Genomic DNA, 25,075 nt, shown 5'->3' on the forward strand with positions numbered 1-25,075 from the left:
GATGTTAATCACCATAAAACATTAACATTTGTTGAATGTTTCAGAGCAAATGTTATCTACATATATTTTATTGCATCATTAATACATCACCTGGTTCCCTTACTGCTTTGTTTTCAGTATTGATTTGCAGTAGGCTGCTGCATGATTCCTATCACTGTGAACAGCCCCTTTTCGAACTTTTGTGCCCATTAAAGTTTATTACACCTCTCATTTTGTATAGGGATGTACTAATTGTTCAGATGGGGGACTTTTTGTGACTGACTGCTTGGAGATTACGTAATGCAAATGGTGTTTGATATTGCAGTTGAACTGGCACACTTTTTGTTATGCAGTCATCCCTCGCCATAACGCAGGTCTTGGGGTCCATGGATGATTCCCCACATTATGAGACACCTGCGTTATACATAACATGGAATAAACTATTATAAAGGCCAAGTAAAATTGTATTTTCCATGTGCATGTGATAACTGCTGTTTCGTGTATTGTGCCCAGTCAAATCTATGTCATATTGTCGGAGGTGAACAAACAAACTGCAAACTTTCTAACTGAAAATCTGAAACTTGCGAACATCACAAGACATGATAATTCAATTGTCGTTCCTGTTACGCTACTTGTTATTCAAACAAGCCGGAAATAGCTATCAGTTGTGTACACATGTTTTGCTCCAATTCACCGGTGATTCAGTTAAAAAACAATCTGAAAATGTTACTTCAAATAATTTAATTATCGCAAAGGGCATTATTGCAAGGGATCACTGTCTGTGAAGTTGTATTCCAGGAGATGTGTAATTGTACAAGACATCCCAATGTCTCTAATAAAAGTTTATTATAGTTCCATATGCATTCAGAGGCTGAGATTTCCATTGTATACCTGGGTAGTGCTAAGACTTAAAAATGTATAGTTTAATGTGGACAACAATTATCATGATATGACACTACAGTTTCTTTGTGTGATGGGACTCAGAGCCTGAGAATAAACAGCAGAAGCTGCAGCATATTTGAGCTGGTTAAATTCTCAATACTTATCCTACGTACACACGGCTTGAAAAAGCTTGGCAAGCTGTTTGCATTGAAAACATTTGATTTGAATTTCCGCAGGTACAGACATTTAGTCATGTGTTTTAATATGATCAAGTGAGTGAAAGTGGTTTTATGCCGCTTATATCAATATTCCAGCAATATCATGGCAGGGGACACCAGAAATGGGCTTCACATATTGTGCCCATGTGAGGAATTGAACGTGGGTCTTCGGCGTGACGAGCGAACCACTAGGCTACCCCACCGCCCCTGTTTTATATGAGAACATAGAACCGTGTAAAATACAACCTTACTTTAGACAATAGAGTAAAGAGTGTTTAGCATGATCAATAAAGAGTGCTTTGAAACATCCTTCTACTCACAGACATTAATGATGCAGCGTGGATGGCAACCCACGATCAGTGACTATATAACCATGCCACGGAAAACAGCTGTCAAATACATGTGAGATGGGAAATGGAGAAAACTATCTGCAACACGCAGTGGGGGAGAATATGGTGAAACATGATAAAATGTGGCATGGTGGGTAAAACATGATGATCTAACGAGAAAGAAACTGTTTCTTGTCAAAATGGATGAATCAGCGCTGAAGTTGCACATGCAGTGTGATTGGCAGGATGTGGAATATCAATATACTAGTATCGTCGCTTCCTGTTGCCATGCATTCTGGGACTGCAGTTAAAATATAAACTAGGTTTGTGTCAGAGCTCAATGTAAATAGTGCAGTTTTATAAATTTCACTAAAGAAATAATCATTTACCAATTCTGAATACTTCTGTACAAATACACATGAAAAAATGCAAAAATCTAGTACAACTACATTCCGTCAGTGTTATCACCTCTGCATTGTTTTGAACTTGTATACCTGTATAGTATACAGATATATATTTATTTGTATCTAATGTTGGTCTCACATGTGCGTGGACTCTACTGCGGTGACTGCGGCAATGAAAGGTGCAGCGTGTAACATGACTCTTGCTGTTGTGAGTTTGCGTGACATGTCACACACTTGGGGCAGCATATGAACAGTCAAATGAATGAAAATTTTCAGCCAAATGTTTTTTAAAATATTGTCCACCCATTAGTTTAAATATACTAAAAGGAGATTCACTGTATTGAATTCTCAAAGAAAACTGTCATTAACCACATGTGAGTAAATACTCACCAGCTGAAGAAGTGACTTACTTTGGACAGTGATTTGGAAAAACACACCTTAAGTGTTCAAGCCCCAATTACTGTCAACATTTGATTTAATGGGCCCAAAATATCATAAATGCTGATAAAAGAGCCTCGATACATGTTAAAGTCTCTCTCTCTTTCTCTCCCCCCCAAAAAAAAATTATAAAAAAAGGTAGTGACTCGAAGTGTGCATTTATGACTGTGTTACAGTTTTCAATAAACTTATTTTAGAGGTGAATTACAGTTCTATTAATGTCATTGTTATTGATTCTTTTTATTATTAGTCCAATCTGGGTTGACGAGCCACACACAGTCTGAAGAGTAGTGAAAATATCTTTTTTGCGCCAAGAGAATCTAATTTAGAATGCTTCTAGAACATATTGAAATGGCCAAATGGAGAATATTTTGCCAGTAAGGCCATGGTTCAGTTTTAATGCGTGTAAGAGATCAGACTCTTGTTTCTTGGTGCACCAGTTGTGATGATTTGAATGGAGCTGGTCTCATGCCAATTGAAATCAAACATGCTAACAGGGATTCATCCATCCTGTGACATCATCCTATTTCTTTACAAGGCTCTCAGTTTGAAAAATACTATCTCAGCAGAGATTTCTAGAACATTTTTCTGTGGAAGGTATATTCTGTAGGAAGTCCCTTGTCCTGGAGATATTCCTTAGAAAGTCCCCCTGTCCCTAGTATAATCCATTCAAAGTCGCTGTGTAAGTTGCGAGTTGTAGAGAAACTAAGTTGGGTATTCCTCCATTCCCTGGGCTTACATTCTTAGTCAAAACCATAGTGGGAGGGTGTATTTCTTAATTAATTCACCCTCGCAGACCGTTTGGAAAAATATTTGTTGCTTGTATTATATATATTAGGGACCGTTCATAATTTATGGCTGGGGGGTGATGATGATTTTAAGGGAGGGAGGGTTTCACCCATTTTGTTCTTGGGAGCTAGGGGGGTCAGCAATTTTGTACACACGTACTAGGGGGGTCAGCAATTTTGTACATAATAATATGTTTACAGTCATGCTTAGAAATTATGGGAAGGGGAGTGGGGGTAATTGATTTTGTACATGACATGCAGGGGGTTACTTATTTTGTACATAAATTTTAGGGGGGGTCATTCACATTGTACATGCTTCTCCATAAAAATCATCAGTCAGTCCCCACCCCCCAAAGCCATAATTAAGAATAGTCCCTTATTATATTTGAATACAGAAGAAACTCTAGTACCCGATAAATGAGACATACCTGCATGATCTGGCTTCCTGCTTAGAGTTAGAGGCAGGTCCATGTTTAAAATAGGCTTTCAGACAGACATATTCGGCAAGCCTTGGTCACTTTTGATGTTTTTGTAACCTGTGAAGATCCGGGTTAGAATTGGTCATCAGCAACCCATGCTTGTCGTAAGAGGCGACTAACACTACAGGATTGGGTGGTCGAACTTGATGACTTGGTTGACATGTCATCGTATCCCAATTGCATAGTTTGATGCTTATGCTGTTGATCACTGGATTGTCTGGTCCAGACATGATTATTAACAGACTGAAATATTGCTGAGTGCGGCGTTAGCACAAAAAACCCACAGACAATCTGATATTTTCCTGATGGATGAGGCACTGAGTGTCTCCTGACACTAATTCTTAACCTCTGCAAATCTCGTCAGCCATGTTTAGTAACTTACTTCTCATACTGAGAGGACTGAAAACCCATTCCTGGATATGGTCATTTTCTTTTTCTGTACAAGCAATTGAAGGTTTAGAAATTGTGTTGGCGTTAACTGTTGCTAGTGGAAGACATGTGTATGATTGTTTTGACTAAACAAGCACTGGAAATTCATTTGTTTCCTATTTTTCTGGGCGCAGTAACGTTGCATTGCTCTCACTGACACCTGAATACCAGCTTGATAGACTGTAACGTTCTCCCAGTCTCTGTCAAAGGATACAGACCACGTCATGGTTCTAAACTGTCTTCTCAGTATATGGAAACTATATCAACTGTCAGCTCGGTAATCACTCTTTTAAAGTTAGAGAAAATAAAGTTTTAATTACTATATTTACCACCTTCATGGAATCTGGAGTCAATATTTTCATAAACTGATATAAAATACATATGATGTTTTACTGAATTCTGCTCACGGACTCTTGACAGGTGTCAGTCTGATATCAGATTTTCTTTTTACTCCTTACACAAGTTTAACTCATTATTGTTGCCATAAAATTCCAAAGTCAAGAGATATTTCTAGAAAATACCTGGAACTAGTACCGGTACTAGAAAATACTAGTAATGTCATGAGTTCACATACTGGGTATTCACTGAAAAAAATGAATACTTGAGTTTATGGCACATGCCACGCCTACAAATGTCTAGATTTAGTTTCAGCCTCTTTATTCTGTGTCATATTGCGAACAGTAAGATTATTTGCGCCATTTAAAAATTTATCCTGACAACCTATGATATGACAATGTGAGAATTCTGTTTGGATGAGACAGAAAAGGTATCAATGAATCAATCATGCTAGTTAACCACTATCTGCTTCACAGCAATAACCTCGTTTTAGCAGGCAAAATGGAAAATGGAGAATTTGATGTAAAAGAATGCTTTCATAAAGTATCATGATTCAAAAGCGTGTTGACCATGCACATAGGATGGACTATAGGGCTATATAAATACCCATATAATAATAATAATATCATATTTTGACTTAAACATTTTTAACACAACATGTATTGACCTTAGAATTCAGTAGGATTAGTTGGAAAGATAAAAACTGATTCATCATTTGCTGATTATTTGGATACATGTATACTCCGTGCCCATGGATTTGGAACATCACTAGATGTCAGCGGTTTGGAAAATGATCAATAAGTTGCAGCGATTGCTATGGTATAGGATCGATGAACCCATCATGATTGAAGGCTGACCAGTTATCAATTATTAACATTAATTGCTACACTGTGCGATAATCAGAACGTGACACTCTGGCCTCATTTGGGCATCTTACCATACCTTTACTATCAATATGCTTTACTGATCCATGTAAATATTTTAAATATTTCTTTTTGTCAGTGTAAGTGTGTTTCCTAGTTTATTTACACTCTCAGGGGTGGAAATAACTTTAAAATTGCTAGCGTACTCCGGTAACAGAGGCACATGTAAAATCACTTGCCTTGATAATTTTTCCACTATACTGGCCGATTTTCTTGTTCATTTTTAAAATAAACAACATAATTAACATGGGTAAATCAACTGGACACTGGTACAGCGTGATATACAAATTTGCTTGCCCGACAGAAATATTCACTGGACTGGGACGTCGGGCAATGGGTTATTTCCACCCCTGACCCTCTCAGTAACATTGTATCTATGGCTGTGTCCTGGAAGTAATTGAGTCTGCACCAGACTAGTGGTAGATATTGTGAGGATGTTGGTCCAGGATGTTGGGGTACGATGACATTCATCCACAAGTCTGTGAGTCTGACCAGAAAATCCATTTTTGTTGCTTCTGGAACAACGTCTAACCGGGAAACCTGACAGGGTAGTCCCAAGTAACTGTACCAAACATTAGGTTATAGGCATATTAAAGCAGGCATTGGTACACAATGATTATCCTTTGATATTAATTTGCAATCTGTTGTCTGTGCACTGGACGAGAGGACAATGGATGTCATGACCTGTTTGTCATACCAATATACATGTGATTATCTCCCGATATTTAATTAAAAGTTTGTACATTGTGGTCTGCTGTGTATGTAAAGTTAATGTATTGTAGTGCGTTCTGATATGGACGTGTATGACTAATATTCACATGAAAATATTATTTGCAAAATATCAGGGCTTTTTGGTGGCTCTTGTGTGAGTATGTGTGCGAAAGAGAGAGAACCTCAAAAGTTTGCAAGGATTTCCATGATTACAAGTGTATGTAGGTTGGTCCTTCATGGTCCAAAATGTATCAAGTCTGCTAATGAAATTTCAGACTTGGGCATACAGAAGAACTTTTGTCATTTCCTCATTGACTCCTACAACATGTTAGGCTCATGGCAACTACTTGATGTGAAAAGAAGACTTAATTTTCAACTGTACAAGAACATGTTCAGAGCTTTGACATGTTGGGGGTGGGGGGTGCTGTAGCCTAGTGGTTAAAGTGTTCGCTTGTCACACCGAAGGCTCAGGTTCGATTCCCCACATGAGTATACTCGGACCTCGTATTGCTGCATTCATTGTATCGCGGCAAACTGTATTTCAGGTTTTCCGTGCGAGACACGCCTCCTAGCAGCGATTTGCATATGTAAATCGACAGCCAGACGTCAGTCACTTGTTTACTTTTTTAGAAACCAGCAGGATGTATCGAATCTTCGTAAGCATTATGCAGCAGAAATATTAACATTAAACTCTTGAATCTAATGGAATCTGTCTGAACCCCATTCATCAAATACACGCTATAATATTTACGGGTCTATATGACCCTTCCCACTCGATCTGAACTAGGTCATCTGCATCTCATTGTTGCCATATAAGGTAGCGGAAGTGACGTCATGAGCTTTATTTATCTCCCGGTGAATACCAAAATTTGTAATTCAAATAAGGACACAAAACGTAAAAATGATCCCTGTTCACTGAAAACGATTTTGCACACTCTAACAAACTAGAAATTTGGAAAGGATTTTATTATACTGTTGTTCACATAATTATTTATTCATATTATAACATTATTTCAAATAATATTTTGCATTGAAATATTGTTGAAATCATGCCTGAAATAAAACAAAAAACAACAGTATTAACAAATATTAAGAAAATCATGATGAAAATGATGTAGTTTGGAAGTTTGGTGATTTCCTTGAATAAAATTTCATAATGGATACAGTTTTGTGCACCTACGATTACAAAAAAATACCTCAACTGATTTCACATTAAGTTGAGTTAAACAATTTCATTTTTTGTTCCCTACTTCGCCTTGCAATCCTAGTTTTAGTGTTTACCGTGATACGATGGAGTTCTATCCTTTGGTAAATATTAACCGGCTTCGTTCGTTGAATGGCTCTCGCTGAAACACTATCAAAGTTAAAATAATATACTCTTTTCACAAATGTGTTGATTAAATGTGATGTTAATCGGATTTAATAATAGAATAGGCCTTAAAAGTTTTTAATTTCATTTACGATTACGGATATATCAAGTACCGCGATACAACAAGGTCGCAGGCTACATAATGTGTGAAGCCCATTTCTGGTGTACCCCAGCCGTGATATTACTGTAATATTGCTAACAGCAGCGTAAAACCATACTCACTTTGACATGTTGGGTTGAATAGGGGAGTGAGTTGGCATATTACAGGGAATGTGAGTCAAAAGAGGGAATGGTGTTTTATGTTAATGTCAGCAATATTCAAGCTGTGACAGGTGCCTGTGAATGGGAGTCAGGGTCAGGCAAACCAGTCCTGGCAAACCAGTTCTGGCAGTAGTTGATAGCGTAAGCTATAATCCAGCCAAGCCACCATGGTCATGTGTAACATGCTGTAACTGTAACCACTAGATCCACATTTTACATGCTTCTTGCCACCAGCATGCAGTGCTGTTCTAATGTTTTCTATCAAAGGTACTTGAGAAGATTGTAGCAATCCAAATCAAAGAACATCTGGAAAAAAAACAACCTGATGGAAGAGTTCCAGTCTGCCTATAGAGAACACCACAGTACAGAAACAGCACTCCTTCGTGTGTGCAAAATGACATCCTTTCTCATCTCGACAATCAGAGAGTAGTACTTCTTGTTCTACTAGACCTGTCAGCAGCCTTCGATACAATAGACCACAGTATCCTTCTGTCTCGACTTGAGAAGACTGTTGGTATCACGGACCAGCATTGATGTGGCTGCGTCATATCTCAAAAACAGAACTCAGTCAGTGAAAGTGGGTGAGGCCGTGTCAGAAGAAAGGTGGTTATCATATGGCGTTCCACAGGGTTCAGTCCTTGGACCACTCTTGTTTACCATCTATATGTTGCCACTAGGTGATGTTTTCCGGAACCACTGCATTGACTTTCAGTGCTTTGCAGATGACACCCAGAGCTGTATATCGCCTCCAGGATTGTATCACTTCAAGACAAGATAACGAAGCTGGAAAGCTGCATCAGTGACATCAGAACTTGGATGAGAATTAACTTTCTCAAACTAAATGACAACAAAACGGAAGTATTCATTGCTGGGCCAAAGCACTTACAGGAGCGTATGACAGAATTCTCAGTCAATATTGGACCTGTGAATGTGCCTGCCTCTTCCCAAGTGAAGAATCTAGGAGTTGTTTTGACTCCCCACATGACCATGAACAAGCAGGTCACCCAAATGTGCCAGTCTTCTCACTATCATCTTCATCAGATTGGTAAACTAAGGCGATATCTTTCAGATGAAACGCCAAAACTCTCACTCAAGCAACAGTCATATCTAGCCTTGACTATGCCAATTCACTTTTGTTTGGGATAACAGCCTCCCTGGTTCATCGACTCCAGGTTATACAAAACACAGCCGCCAGGATAATAACTTCGTTGTCCTCGAAGAGACCACATCACCCCAGGTTAAGAGAACTGCATTGGCTACCGTTGCCAGGCGCATAAAATTCAAGGTGCTTACCATTATCTACAAGTGCCTGAAGACCAACACTGCTCCATCTTACTTGTCATCTCTTCTAAACAACCATAGACCAACAAGAACTCTTAGATCACAAGATAAAGATCTGCTTATCACCAGACCATCCAGGACCAAATACGGGGACCGCTGCTTTGAATGTGCAGCTCCCATGCTATGGAACAACCTCCCTATGTCGCTAAAATCCGCCCCAAGTCTACCAACTTTTCGAAAACATTTAAAGACACATCTATTTGAAATGAAATAGACTATCTGCACAAGCGCCTGTGAGCAGCCTAGCTGGAACTCGGCGCTATAGAAGTAGATTATTATTATTATTATTATTATTATTAATGCTTGTCTGTTGTTAAAGCCATGATACCAGTCTTATGATGGTGAGGGGCGGTGGGGTAGCCTAGTGGTTAAAGTGTTCGCTTTCGTCACGCCGAAGACCCGGGTTCGATTCCCCACATGGGTACAATGTGTGAAGCCCATTTCTGGTGTCCCCCTCCGTGTTATTGCTGGAATATTGCTAAAAGCGGCGTAAAACCATACTTACTCACTCACTCACTTATGATGGTGGTTTGTAAATATTCAGCTCTGGACCAGACAATCCACTGATGTAGGTCGTGAGCAAAAATGGAAGCCATTGCAGAATGATGAGATGCAATAATCCAAGTAAACAGGTGTTTTACCATTTAATCCATTTATTTTCGACTTTATCAAGTAATTGGCTGCTCAGGTACCCAGTGCTCCATCCATAAAATCCGACAAAATGTGATCTGGTCATTATATTGTCTGACCTAGATGATTGTGTATATTTATATCTTGACAGCACAAAGTGTTGCTCATGGTATCAGTCACTTGGTTGTCTAATTATTTGCAACACATGTTGATGTAGTTGGAATGTTACTTAATATTGAGTAATACACCACTTGGTCACTTCGGGGCAGAAGGACATGTCCCAGTTTTAAAAATTAAGTGGAATGCACTCTTTAAAATGTGGTTTCACTTAAATGGTAAACATCCGTGACCTAAGCATCACTATGGCTTTCCTTGCACGTGAACATGATGAAGCTGACACCCCTGATATACCTGGAACAATAGTCAATGCTGCAGTAAACCCTGTTCACTCACATACTCACTGTTGGAGACCGCCTCCGTGGTGTAGTGGTCAGAGCATCCGCCCGGGAGAGCGGAAGGTCGCGGGTTCGATCCTCGACCGCGTCATACCAAAAGACGTTAAAATATTGTACTTGTTGGTCCCTGGCTGGCACTCGGCAGTAATGGGTACAACAAGGACTGGTCGGCTCGGAGTCAGTATAATGTGTCTGAGTGGGGTATTCATGCTTCACTGTGGCATGGTATCTCAGTGGGCTAGCACTATAAAACCAGCTTCAGTCTGGGCTAATACAAGCAGCCGCACATACACATACACACGCATGCACGTCGTCATATGAGCGAAATATTCCCAAGCATGACCTTAAACCCAATTTCACCTCACCTGACTGTTGGTTTGAAACTGACTTCTATATTACACATATCTCATCTCATTGTTTCAGTTTCATCTGCCAGGAATGCGAGTATTCTCCCACTGATCAATCTACATTGCACACCTAACTTGTGAACAGAAACATTCGTACTGCAATCCAAGATGGCTGACATGGCTCCCATGTTGGAGAATGGCCTTGACAATTCAGATGATGAGAACAAGATTAAGGTGTTGGAGCTGGTGTTCAGAAATATCAACTATCGAGTTGGAGACAAGCATATCCTCCAAGATATCAGTGGCATTGCTCAGGCTGGACAGTTGTTGGCTGTGATGGGGCCCAGCGGTAAGATAAACTCAGTGAATGCATTTGTTTCTATACCTGTAGATTATATACCAGTAAGAATATATGGTTATACCATGTTAACATGTGAGTGCTGATTTTAGACTTGTTAGTGAAGGCTCATTGACTGTCACACTAGTCATCAAATTATTGGTATAATTGCTAGCAGACTCACTGTGGAGCATGTTGAATGTCTGTCTTCTATATTTATCTTGCCTATTCTTGAGAACACCATGCATTTGCCTCCATTCTTGTATGATACCTGGGATTTATCTAGACTAATGTTAGGCTCCAAGGCTGCAGTATTGAGACAATAGAAACTCACAAACAATTCCTAATTCATGCTGTTATTGTTATGCTGATTATAACTTTGTATTTCTCTGATAATAGGACCATACAGAGGACTAGGCTTCAGTCCTTACTTTAAACATAAAAATATTGAATTCTGTGTAATAAATGCTGCTATGCTTGGGAAAATAAGAACTTTATGAAAACTCCAAATGCTGAATGAAATGATGGTTCTCCAGTACATGCCACTTTCTTTGACATCATAGATAAATCCTCAGATAAATACTCCATACATAGACACACTGTCTTGTGAACAATGTTTCTTTTTGTCAAAGATTTACTGGAGTTTAATTGTAGAAATATATTTCTTTGAGATATAGTGTTTTCTTATATGGGTAACTATTTATTTTAGGTAGTGGAAAGACCTCACTATTGAATGCTCTTGCTGGTCGTAATGGCCTTCACTCAGGGGATGTAACTCTCAACAAGCGTCCCCTGGATAAGCAGCTGAAGAGGAAGGTGTGCTATGTTCTGCAGGAGGACATCTTCTTTGCTGGTCTGACTCTCAGAGAAACCTTGATGGTGAGGATGGGGTGCTGTAACACACGGTTTAAACAACACTGATGTCACATACTAACAGTTATCACACAGTATTTTAGAAGAGCTGATTTCTTTACCACATAATATCATATAAAGTTACGCAACTTACAAGTTCTGTACGCCGTTGATCACTGGATTGTCTGGTCCAGACTTGATTATTTGCAGGCTGGAACAAACAAAGAACAACAACAAGTACTGTATCATCAGTGTATGTTGTTTAATTAGCTATAATGAAATGCAATTACAAGACCCAAAACTCAATATATTCACACCAACATATCCTTCAACATGTAATGGCATTTATTTATTTATGGTGCATTAGACTAACAACTAGTCTCTGAAATGAACATATTTTACTGAAAAAAAGTTCATAGTAAAAAAAAAAAGTATAATGAAAAGGAGCCCTGAGACTTTCTTCATTTTCAGAAAGCTGAGGAAATCTAGACTTGCCACATTTTCTAGACTTGCGTGGGCTTTCTTGGATATATTTACTTGAAGGTCTGTACGACAGACTACATGGTGCCCATGCCCTGTGTTCTACTTGTAATAGTTTCTGAAAAGTCTATTGGACTTATCGAATGAAAAGTATATGCAATGATGTTTATCAAACAAATGTTCAAAACATGTCATATTTCCTTGACTGGTTCTGTATGATATATGCCAGAAGAAAATGAAGCAGTACTATTTTGACTTTCTGCCTGGTAGACACTGCAGCAGGCTGTACAGAGTTGTGTCCCTTTGTTGCCACTTCCTCAAACTCTTCCCCATCATCTGACATCATCATTACCTCCTGGTAGCAGTGTCATCAGTGTGCAAGCAGATGTAACAATCACACGTAACAGAAATGAGAAAATTTCCCATCCAACCCCAAATTGCTTACAAGTTTGTTTTTATGCCCCCACCATATATGGCTGCGGGCATATAGGGTTACCCTCCGTACGAAACAGGGAATGTACTCTATCCACTTCTCAACAAAAGAACGCTCTGTGGAATTCAATGAACTTTTACATGGGTTTTCTTCGGACTCTAATGGTGTGCATCTCATATTTTGTTTTTGTATTTTACTGTTTTTTCTGTAAGTTAAGAGACATTTGAACTTGGGTACATTTTGCTGAATTTCTCTATGATGATAGTGTAATAGGGGACGAAGTCTATATCCACTTCTTCACAAAAAGTGCTCAACAGAATTGAATGAACTTCTACATGTCTTTCGTAGGGACTCTAAAGGTGTGCATTTCATAATTTTTTATGCAATTTCTTAATTTTGTCACTTTTACAGATGTTTGAACTTAGTTGAATTTTGTTCTATTCAGCCTGTTCGTTCCATCCAACAGGGGTGTACGTTATCCACCTCTCCTCAAAAACTACTTTATGGAATTCATTTAGATTACACATTTGCTTTATAGGGACTCTAAAGGCGTTCATCTCATATTTTGATTTTGTATTGTATTTATTTTTCCAAATTTAGTGCCGTTTGAACTTACCTAAATTTTGTTGAATTTCTCTCTGAATATACTAGTGTTATAGGGGATGAAGTCTATCCACTTCTCCACAAAAACTGCTCAACAGAATTGATTGAGCTTCTACGTGTGTTTCATTGGGACTCTAAAGGTGTGCATCTCATACCTTGTTCATCCGATTTCTTAATTTTGTCACTTCTACAGATGTTTGAACTTAGTTGAATTTTGTTCTATTCATCCTGTTCGTCCCATACAACAGGGGGTGTACTTTATCCACTTCTCCTCAAAAACCACTTCACAAAACTCATTTAGCTTAAATATGTCTTTTATAGAAACTCTAAAGGTGTGCATCTCATATTTTGTTTTTGTGTTTTATAGTTTTTGGTATGTTTAGAGACATTTGAACTTAAATAAATTTTGTTGAATTTCTCTCTGATGATAGTAAAATAGGGGATTAAGTCTATCCACTTCTCCACAAAAACTGCTCAACAGAATTGTAGAAATTAATCACCAGAGCACACTCAGTGTAGGGAACTCTTCCTACAGCAGTGGGGGCATCCGTGTCCCTGGACACAATTTTTTCTTGTTATATATGTCTTTGGGAATGCCATCCAAGTGAAATGGGACAAGTTTAAGAACTGACTTACTATTTTACCAGATGAATTTATGTACAAGAATACTGGATTAAGATTTCATTTGTATTCTCACTAGACTAATTAGATTATAGTTCAAATGATATAGAAAGGCAGATAAATATGCAAAGAAGAAACAAAGAAAATTATCAGGGTAAGAGTTTTTGACGATATCGCCATTGCTTTCATGTCAACAATTGCCAGATAGTTATGAGCTTTGTGATGTGCATGGTTTTGGCCAGTTTGCAGTTTATGGAGCTATGATTTGTGACCTCTGGTTGAACATGAACATGGAAAATGTTTTTTTTAATGCATCTTTGGTGGAGATATTTTAGCAGGTCCCCAGAATCCTTAATGACAGATGTCGTTTATTTGGTTTACATCTTCAAGAATGTCAGTTATTGTCAGAATGTGTGTCGTCCTCTCAGGCTGGATGCCTGATTAGAAATTGTTTGAGATGTGGGGATATGATAATATACCTGGAGCAGAGTTGTCTCCCTTTGGAAGCCAGGTTCCTGGTTTGCCCTGACTGTGCTTCAAGGTTTGTCAGCAATGTACCTGGGCTGATGGGTTTCACTAGCCTTGCTTGAAGCTGTACTGAATGCTAGCCCATGGATGTATAGTGATGTATAGTGTCCTTTAAGGAGGCAATCTAGATTAGTAGACAGTCTAAGGACGCCAGGTTGTTATTTATATATTTGTTTTATTAGATCCGTGTTAGAATTGATCTTCAGTAACCCATGCTTGGCGTAAGAGGCGACTAATGGAAGGTCAGGCTCGCTGACTTATATTGTATCCCAAATGTGTAGATCGATGCTCATGCTGTTGATTACTGTATTGTCTGGTCCAGACTCAATTATTTACAGACCGGTGCCATATAGCTGGAATATTGCTGAGTGCGGCATAAAACTAAACTTGCTCACTCACTCATTTTAACTATTAATTATTACCTTAGAAACTTGTGCAAGTCTAGGGTTTCACCAACATGGGAAATATCGAAGACCTGCCTTACTTTGAGCTGTTTTTTCACAAAATGGTTAAACCAAACTCAGTATTGTGTCTGTAAACTACTGGGCAAACATGACAAAACAACATGTGGTGTGAAGACTATGTTTGTTTAAAACTATTTTGCTAGTTAGGCCTTTAATTGTTTTTCTTGTCTGGCCTTGTAATCCAACACAAAAAGATACATAGCCTTATGACTAAACATCAGCATTTTATCTACAAAACAAACAAACCCTCTTTTGCTGATGTAAAACCATGATGCACATGTAGAGGTGTGAAAATGCAATATTCAGTGGGATTATCATAGGCCATACAGTGACTTTTCAATATAAGTCTGCACTGGCATTACAAAACAAATATACTTATCAAACAACTGGAATTATTGTTTTATTTTAAACATTATTAACTGCCATCTCAAACAATAATGTTAAACATGATACTCGCAAAATATGTCAAATTGTATGTATATATTTATCCTGTTATCTTCTGACAGTCATTTCTTCTTGAAGTGTTATCACACTGCAGTCCTTGGTTTTCATTCCTTACATGTTATGAAATGTGAGGTTCTAAACAATTTTACAGATGTCTTTTTGGTCACGAGAATGAAAAACATGGATATACAATGTGAAAAACCTACAGATGTGGTTTCACCTTTTTCCTTTAGTGCATGGATCGATGAGATTAAGAGTTAAATATGGAAATTATAAGAAAACAATATAATTTAGAGACAAAATCTTTGTGATATAATATACATGTAATACAAAACAGAATGTATGGGAATATGTGTTAATGAACCCCTGAAGGGTGATGATCTGAGAGTTTCTAAGTCTGTGTCATCTAAATCCACCTCAGCATATAAAGGGAAGTTACAAAGGAAAGCTAACTGCTGACGCAACCTTGAGGGAGAATATTTTTGTAGACTAGGGATAGCTGATTGAAAGGCTGAAAAGGACCCCAATCCTAGTTAGAGGAGACGAATTTGGATATGAGACCTGACTGACATAGATTTGATTATTTTCAGGTTATTGGGATGTTAATGGAGTAATGTTTGCTTGTAGCTTAACGCCACACTCTGCAATATTCCAGCCATATTGCCGTGGTATGTCAGTAATCGAGTCTGGACCAGACAATCCAGTGGTCAACAGCATGAGCATCGACCTTCGCAATTGAGATACAATAACATGTGTCAACCAAGTCAGCGAGTTTGACCACCTGGTCCCGTAAGTCACCTCATACGACAGGTATGGGTTACTGAAGACTGTACACTGGTACAGTGGAGTAATGTTGATAGCAGCTTATAACAAAATCCACTGTTATAATGTTTCAGTTTACAACAATGATGCGTCTCCCTGATTACATGAACCATGAAGACAAGATGGACAGAATGGAAGACATTATTGATGCTCTTGATCTACGAGGCTGTCTGGACACAAGTGAGTTTCTTTAGTTTTAATGTTCATTTTGGATTGAGGCATAAAAATTCAGATTTGGATATGATTAAAATGTTCATTATATGGACTATTTTCAAATCTGTATGTGATATAAAGCATATGTTGTTATTGATAAAAGTACATGCTTGACAACTGATGCTGTATTAAAGAATGTTTGTCCACTTGTGTTTGTTGGTGTTACTGTTCCGTATCTCATTTGCTTCCATTAACAAATCCAAAAGCCTAACTCCTTTTTCCCTTGAAGTATTTGCTGGAGATACTCTTTTTATACTATGTAAGTTAAAGCTTAAATTCTATAAGAAGTTATACACTGTGCAGTACATTTTGTATTTTTGAAAAAAAACAAACAAATATAATAAAAAAAAATTTTATGGACCAACCAATCTGTTTTACCGTGGATGTCCCAGTTTTGGGGTAGTTGTTCAAATACCATATTCTTTGGATTAAGAACCTCATTTTAATAAATACACAATTTAAAGTAAACAGCTAACTGTTATAAACACAACTTAGTGTCTATTGTGTTATTTTACATTTAACTTGCATACAATTTTGTTAAACATCCTCCTTGTCAGTTTTCTATGCAGCTAGGGTGTTTATCAGGGCTAGTAGTAATACTTTTCTGCGTGCATTAGAGATGGAAAAAGGTTTCTCATCTTACAATAGAGACATGAAAATCCAAGTCTCTCCAAAAATATAAGATTGGACCTTAACTACATAAAAAGAGGGCGGTGGGGTAGGCTTGTGGTTAAAGTGTTTGACCCGGGTTCGATTCTCCACATGGGTACAATGTGTGAAGCCCATTTCTGGTATCCCCCTGCAGTGATGTTGCTGGAATATTGTTAAAAGCGTAGTAAAGCTAAACTCAGTCAGTCAATCACTTACTCACATAAAAAGGTATATATACGAAGAACAAAATATAAGGGATCCCTTGTGAACTTGTTTATGAACCAGGCTTTATATTCCCAAAAGTGTGAAACACATCTAGGATTTACCGGTAAGTCAATATCGAGTGTTACCACTGTATGCAGCAATACATGCAAGACACCTGACAGGCATACTGGAGATTATATGGCGTATCTAGGAATCTACTGCCTCTTATCCTAAGAGCAACACCAAGTTTATGGAGATTAGCAGGTCCTGGGTTCTCTACACAAACTCTCCTACCCAACACATCCCACAAATGTTCAATGGGTGCCAGGTCTGGAGAATAAAAAAAATTGGCAGGCCACGGAAGTGTCACAATGCCTTGTTGTCTGAGAAAGTCAACCGCAACACGAGCCCTATGGGGTCTTGCGTTATCATTTTGAAAGATACGTTACGTCCTTCCCTGAGGGCCATAGGAGCAACAACAGGGCGCAAGATTTCGTTGGCGTAGCGCTGTCCTGTCAGGTTACCCGGAACAAGAACATCCATCCTCCTATCATAGGAAACACCTCAGAGGACCATAACACTCCCTCCACCGAAGGAATCATGCTCTGTGATAGTGTTACAACTGTATCTCTCCCCACATCGGCGCCATACACGTTGTGGCCATCAGTGAATCATAAACAGAACCTGGACTCATCAAAGGACATGACTTGACGCCATTGACGTTTAGGCCAGCCCTGATGTTGATACCACTGTAGACGAGCCCGTCTGTGGGCCTGTGACATGATAACGCCATGAAAAGGACGCCTGCTTTCATTCCAGCCTCACAGAGTCTGTGACGTACTGTGCTGTAGGAAAGTCGGAACCCAGTCGCAGCAAGGGACGCTCGCTTCAGTTCAGGCACAGTAATGAACCGGTTATGAAGTGCAATAATGCGCAAGAGAGGCGGTCTTGTCTGGCGTTAGTCTTCCGATGGCATCCATGACACCTCCTCATTTTTACGTCACCATTCTGATGGTGTAGAGCAGCAAGCCGGGAGATAATGTTCTTTGACTTCCTGAAAAAACCTATTTACTTGATTCTGGGTTTTTCCGGACTGCAACATTCCTATACATTGCCATATTTTAGCTAGTGTTAAAAACTGTCGCGGTGGCATTTTGTGTGTTGTGACACTCACCTGCATATCTTGCCTTAAGTAGCCTTCCATACATGTAGTGCATGTGCGCTAGTGATTTGAAAGCATTTAAGAAGACAGTATTCAATGTGTTTCATAGCTCTGGGCTTGGAGTTCAGGTCTTAGAACAGTTGAGATGTAAACTCACACTGTCATATCAAGTCTGAAAATATCAGTGTTGGGGTTCCCTTATTTTTGGGGCCACGAATACAAACACAAAGATGTGTATATCATGTATATATGAATCTTTTCCTTTCAACATGTTCAAATACTAGAGAAACAGATTTTCACCAAACTCGTACCGCAGCCAGAGTGATCTCTCAGTCAAAGAAATTGGACCACATTACTCCCGTTATTCACTCACTTCATTGGCTTCCCGTCCAGTACCAGATAAAATATAAAACTCCACTCCTTGTTTTCAAAAGTATCCACAGTCTAGCTCCTCACTACCTCAGTGATCTGTTCCACCATTATACTCCTGCACATTCCCTCCGATCAAATGACCAGTGTCTTTTGACAAGAGCAAAAACATATGGTGACAGGTCATTCTAGGCGGCTGGCCCTCATCTCTGGAACAATCTTCCATCTCACCTCAGAACACAACCAGATTTAGCTGTTTTTAAATCGAATCTAAAGACTTGTCTCTCTACTGAAGCATTTGAACTCTATGTGATATCAATACCATCTTAGAGCCGAAGTGCTATACAAGTATTTGTGTGGTGTGTGTGTATGCGTGCGTGCGTGCATGCGTGCGTGAGTGAGAGAAACTTGACTGCAGCTAGTAGTTCAACCTATCACTACTTGACTACTATTCACCCTTTTGACATTATGACATAAGAGGATTTGAAGTAATTTTCCCTAGAAAATGCCTCCCATTTACTAATTTTGATCAACTAACTTATATGAGTAAATCAAATTGTGCTGTTCTGTTAACAGCACATTGACATGATTAAGGCAGCCATATAATTTGCTAGAGATGGCCTTATACTACCTGGATAGACATGTCTAGCCTCTGATGAAACATAGATAAACTACCTCGACAGTCATCTCTAGTTAGTGATGAAACATGGATACATACTGCCTTGACAGTCATGTCTAGTTCATGATGAAACATGGATACATACTACCTTGACAGTCATCTCTAGTTAGTGATGAAACATGGATACATACTACCTTGACAGTCATGTCTAGTTCATGATGAAACATGGATACATACTGTTACAGCTGGTTTGTCGCCAAGTAATCACATGACTCGCTGTAGAGGTGAGGTGCGGTGCGGTTTATTCAAATCAAGAAATACAAGTCCTGAAATAATACATGATGGTCTTAGAAATGGTTGCACATTACTTAAAGATTTACACATGTATCCTGATTAGTTAGTTACAAAAGGTATTGGTTCTGTGGTCCAACAATTACACGTGTAAATTGTTGAACAACATTCTAAGTTGTCACTACGCCAAGGGAGATCACATGAAAATGTATGCACAACATTGGTTGTGACACAAAGAGAGATAATAAACTGCCAAATAACACATTTTGCTCAAATAATCTTAACTAAAAACACCCTTTTATATCCAATAATTCTGAAATAGTGCTATACAAATAAATCAAACTGACTTTTTATAAACATGAAAATTGTCACTGCTTCACATACTGCCTTGACCGTCACATCTAGTTCATTATGAAACATGATAAAATTCCGGGATAGTCACTTTAATTCATGATGAAACATAGATACCGCTTTGGGATAGTCATCTTTAGCTGCTGATGAAACACTGTATTCTGTAGCCATTGTTGTAGGTCTCCAGCAGGAATGTTATATATTCCAAGGAGGCTGTCCTGAAGCCAGGAGTGATGTTTGTGTAATTACAGATTCTTCAGATCTGGACACAATCACCAACAATTAAGCTCCTATGAGTGTAACCTTGAACATTTGGGTTGATTTCCTGAATAACAACACTTTTCAGTGTTATTGTATAATCATCTAATTCGATCAGTGGACAGCCTGGCGAAGGTAGCATTGTGACTAAATGTAACCACAGCCTAAGTCGCAGATTGCCTCCTTCAGCTGGATAAGCGTCATATGTAATGGCCTTCCAAACCTTCAGTCCTCCAGTTGCATCGTTTAAGGCTGTAATTTCCTGAAGAAGAGCATATGTGTCTTCATCCGATGCTTCCATGTTAACCTCAAACACATGATATGGTGTGCCAGTTGCTAGAAGTCCTCTCTGGGCAATGTACCGACATTGAAGTGGTATTTCCAGACACTTCTGATACTTTCCTCTTAGGACATCCAGGTAGTTTGCCATCATTATCTCCACAAGAAATACTTTTGTTGGATGTGTTGAGCGCATGTGATTATATATTGTCATTTTTACACATGTGGGATGGGCAACCAAAAGGAATACGCCACGTTGCAGAGATACCGCATTGTATTGGCATCTATTCATTGGCTGTTGCAAACAGGTGACCTTAGGTATTGTGGGAACAATATTTTAGAAGATAACGTAATTTCCTCGTCACGAGCTGTGCAAGTTTGAGCATGGATACTGGGAGTGTACTGGTATGTTATGATACCATAAGTGATATAATGATCATTAAAAACTTTCAGCAGTTAATTGTTGTGTGTGTATGAAAATATGTTTTAAATAAAGCACAAACATAAAAGCTGAAATAAGTGATAGTTCATGAATTTCTGTTAATGGCGTATTGATTGTATCAATCTGTCCTGCTTATTGAATATAGAGTCCCCTTGCTTCCACTCCTTGTCACTGTTAAGCTTGTTATAAATATACTGTATATCGCTGTGTATACAGTGAATTTTAGAACCTGAAATAAGGGGGCTAAGTAAGGGCGTTTCTTTGTGTCAAGTGATTAAAAGGTCATTATGGTAGATACACTCTGTGCACATGAGTTTGACTCACATTTTCTTGGAAGATCATGTTTCATAATGATGAAAGGTTTCCAGGAAATGCTGTTGATATTTGACACATGAAAAAAAACTTAGCAGCCTATGTCAAGGTGACATGCTTGAACAAACTGTTTTCTACAGGGATGAGAATGTTCTGCGGATTCGGGGAATTCCGGGAATTTCATAAGGCCAAGGGTTATTTTTGTGAATTGTCAAAGCCTGCAGCCACCAGACCCCCGTCTAGTTTTCAGAGTTTTTCTCAAAACGTCATTCTCATCCCTGTTTCTATCATAGGGGTAAGCTAAGGAATCAGGGTAGGGTCACACAAATACAGGAGAAGGGCCAGGACAAATATGTGCAATTTGCCTTGAAACCAGCATACAACCATTTCAAGTGAATGTGACATGTTTGCATTTGTTTTGTCTGACACAAAATATTTTCTGAATTATGTGCTATGCTGGCACAGGGAGCAGGCCTTGTGTTTCTTTACCAGTTATAACTTTGGTCCCTATACCTTAACCAGACCTGACTGACTGTGTTTTCTTTATTCCAGTTATAACACTTTTGTGGGGAATCTATACCTTAACCTGTATCAACGCCCGTATCAATATGATATGTATGGGATTACACTTTGTCAGAGAAGTACAGATTTTAGTTCTTTTTGGGATGGAGTCACATCCAGGATTTGAACCTACACTCTCAGTGTGAGGCACCTAATCGCCAGCACACAAAGGAAGCGGTCTAATCCACTCAGCCACCGTGCTTCCACAAAAATGGAAGTCTGACAACTGAAAGGCCAGAATGCGATTTCTTCAGTTACTTGACAGTCACAGAGAGATTCAAAAGATATTACAGTTGTAGCCATTGCAACAACACACTGTAATTTTTATGTGATGATGTATGCTATATATTTGGATTTCCTAGTGTGAATGGTAAGTTAATGATTGTGTAAAGGAAATCAGTTGCAGTGTTATCTACAAATGTTAAGGACATTAATAGGACAAGATAAAATGTAACATGTACTTGTTGGTATATCACTGTAAAAGTAAAAAGAACTTCTCCTCCAGGGGTACATGACCGCCTCTGTGGTGTAATGGTTAGAGCGTCCGCCCAGAGAGCGGAAGGTCGTGGGTTCGATCCCCGACCACGTCATACCAAAAGACCTTAAAATATGGTACTTGTTGGTCCCTGCCTGGTGCTCGGCATTAATGGGTACAACAAGGACTGGTTGGCTCGGAGTCAGTATAATGTGTCTGAGTGGGGTATTCTTGCTTCACTGCGGCATGGTATCTCAGTGGGCTAGCACTATAAAACCAGCTTCAGTCTGGGCTAGTACAAGCAGCCGCACATACACATACACATACACACGCATGCACGTCGTCACATGAGCGAAATATTCTCAAGCACGACGTAAAACCCAATTTCACCTCACCTCATCTCCAGGGGTACATTCTTGCAGTTGTAAGAAGCAATCTTTCATTAAGGTGATCATAACTCCCAAACCTTTACATTGTCTTACAACAGTCTCAGCACTAAGGCTGTTTTGTACAATGGCACCCATAAATATAACTTGTACTAAATCATTTGGTGACATGTTTTCTTTGGGGATTAACAAACTCAAACAGTTTTCTGAATTGTGAGGTGACCCACTTTTCCAAAATGTTGCATCTATGCACAGGGCTGTTAGCTGACATATATTTACTAAATAAAAGTAATGTGACTGAAATGTACCTCCCATGATCCAATAGTTATATTCCCGGGGCGGTGGGGTAGCCTAGTGGTTAAAGTGTTGGCTCGTCACGCCGAAGACCCGGGTTTGAATCCCCACATGGGTACAATGTGTGAAGCCCATTTCTGGTGTTCCCTGCCGTGATGTTGCTGGAATATTGCTAAAACCAAACTCAGTCAGTCAGTCAGTCAGTCAGTTATATTCCCAATGAAGAATGACTAAATTCATGATTTTGTAGACTGGATTTAATGGTTATTTTGTCAGCTTCGACATTGGTGAAAATACAGTGTTGTAATTGACTTATTTAAAAAAATCAATACAACCCAAATTTTGAATGAAGAAATATATTTTTCCCAAAATGCTTCCTCCTCGTTTTCAATCCTGGATACCCTTAACCATGATACCTGTAATGACTGGTCAGGCTCTTTGAGTGGAAGGTTAATGCAGGCCCCTTGCAGTGATATTGCTGGAATATTGCTTAAAGCGGCGTAAAACCATGCTCACTCACTCACTTAGAGTGGAATATTGCTGACTGGCGCATGAAGCAACAAGAAATGTGACCAAATAATGAAATTACACATCACTACAAGAAATTCCTTTTTTGCAGTTATTGGTGATGCTCTGGTGCGAGGCTTGTCTGGGGGAGAGAAGAAGAGAGCAAACATTGCTTGTGAACTTATTACAGATCCAGCCATCATCCTTCTAGATGTGAGTATTTGGACCAGTCAAGTCTTTTTACCTGACTGAAACTAGTCATCTGAGCTTATGTTGTGGTTCATGTTCGTTGTCCAGGGGCCCATAAAATTGTCTGTCTGGTTATATGTCCATTGTTAACTTGTATGTTTTCAACATTTTCCTGGAGCTAAAACCTTGTATGAATAAACCTCTCTGTGTAGCCTCAAAGGTGCTCACAGAATTCTGGTCAGATATTGAATGTTATTTTTACCTATTTTATAAGGAATTCTTAAATTTTTGCTCTTTCTGTTTCCATGGCATAATTTGATAATGACTGTTTCGATAATTGTGTAGTAGTCTGGACCATGTCTCTAAAGCTAATAGGTTTTCTTTTATGAATTTTTGCACATACAAAGGCTAGGTTGTCATCTGGTGCTGTTTGCGGTTGAGTATCTTTTAGAATTTTTATTACATCTGTTTCCATTCAACTGGATTAATCAAATGTACCAATTTTGTGGCATACAAATAGGCCCATAGTTACAAATACAGTAGTATGAATGTCAATTCCATGATATTATATGAATAGATCAGTAACTATTCTTGTGTATGGACAGATCGATTAGACAAGAGTACTCTCGTCAAGTTGGACAGATCACTCTGGTTGGACTTGTTGTAACAGTCAGGATCTACTTGCACAAAGTGATTTAGTGCTATGATGACCTTAAGAATATGTTAAAGTATGGGAGTTACTATCGCCTTAGCACTAAGATAGTTTTGTGCATTTGATCCTGATGATTTGTTCTTTCAAAATTGTTGGGGACTGATATTTGACATCTTATGATGACCCTTGTATGAGGTGAGCCATGTTTGATGCAATCACCAACCAGGTATGTATTTGACAGGAGCCTACATCCGGGCTGGACTACAGCATCGCCTTGAGCCTGGTGAAGACATTGAAGCAATATACAACAGAACGCAACAAGATGGTCATCACAACACTGCATCAACCTTCCAGCCAGATGTTCTACCAGTTTGACAAGTTGCTGCTCATGTCGGAGGGAGAGGTGATTACACTACACTCCCTATTACACAGAATATTGTGGTCTTTTCATATTAGTAATGCCCTGCCCTACAAAGCCGTCTTAGTGCTATAACTGTCAAACATGTATGTATTGAGAGTTGTCTCTACTCTAAGATTGCTGTTCCGGGGCTTATTGTTGTTTATTGTAGAACTGCTTGCCAGAATGCACCCAATGTATATAGGGTGCACCGGTGTGTGGTTATGACTGCTTATGAAGTGTGAGGCTGTTGGCTGGTTCAGGATGGTGGAAAACATAGACTAGGGAATTAGTATTTGATTGCCTTAGGGTATAGAGGCCATCGATTGCAGTTGGAGTCAATTAGATATTTATCTAGCTCTTTCATTCATTTTATTTACATACTTAAGAGAATCACATTTAGTTCTTTGTTTAGGTGAAATGAGTGAGTGAGTGAGTTTAGTTTTACTCCGCACTCAGCAGTATTCCAGCTATATGGCAGCTTAGGTGAAATGAAAGAGGTCCACACTTAGTTGTTTGTAGACCTACTCAAATATTTCATTCCATTGCACAGCTATCGC

At 38.9% G+C, this 25,075-nt stretch overlaps 1 protein-coding gene across 2 annotated transcripts in view; it reads left to right on the forward strand.

Annotated features, from left to right (window-relative positions):
• The window catches only part of LOC124256233 (ABC transporter G family member 21-like), a 48,008-nt gene that overhangs the window by 9,938 nt on the left and 12,995 nt on the right, over positions 1 to 25,075 (forward strand). For both annotated transcript variants that reach the window (XM_046690205.1, XM_046690203.1), the window contains exons 2-6: positions 10,396 to 10,668; positions 11,366 to 11,535; positions 15,978 to 16,083; positions 23,390 to 23,490; positions 24,360 to 24,521. In XM_046690205.1, coding sequence (XP_046546161.1) covers positions 10,488 to 10,668; positions 11,366 to 11,535; positions 15,978 to 16,083; positions 23,390 to 23,490; positions 24,360 to 24,521 — 720 coding nt within the window. In that variant the 5' untranslated portion in view covers positions 10,396 to 10,487. The remainder of the gene's footprint in view (positions 1 to 10,395; positions 10,669 to 11,365; positions 11,536 to 15,977; positions 16,084 to 23,389; positions 23,491 to 24,359; positions 24,522 to 25,075) is intronic.

The sequence above is a fragment of the Haliotis rubra genome, unplaced genomic scaffold, assembly GCF_003918875.1.
Source record: "Haliotis rubra isolate DU_JTF1 unplaced genomic scaffold, ASM391887v1 Scf620, whole genome shotgun sequence".
NCBI lineage: Eukaryota > Metazoa > Mollusca > Gastropoda > Lepetellida > Haliotidae > Haliotis > Haliotis rubra.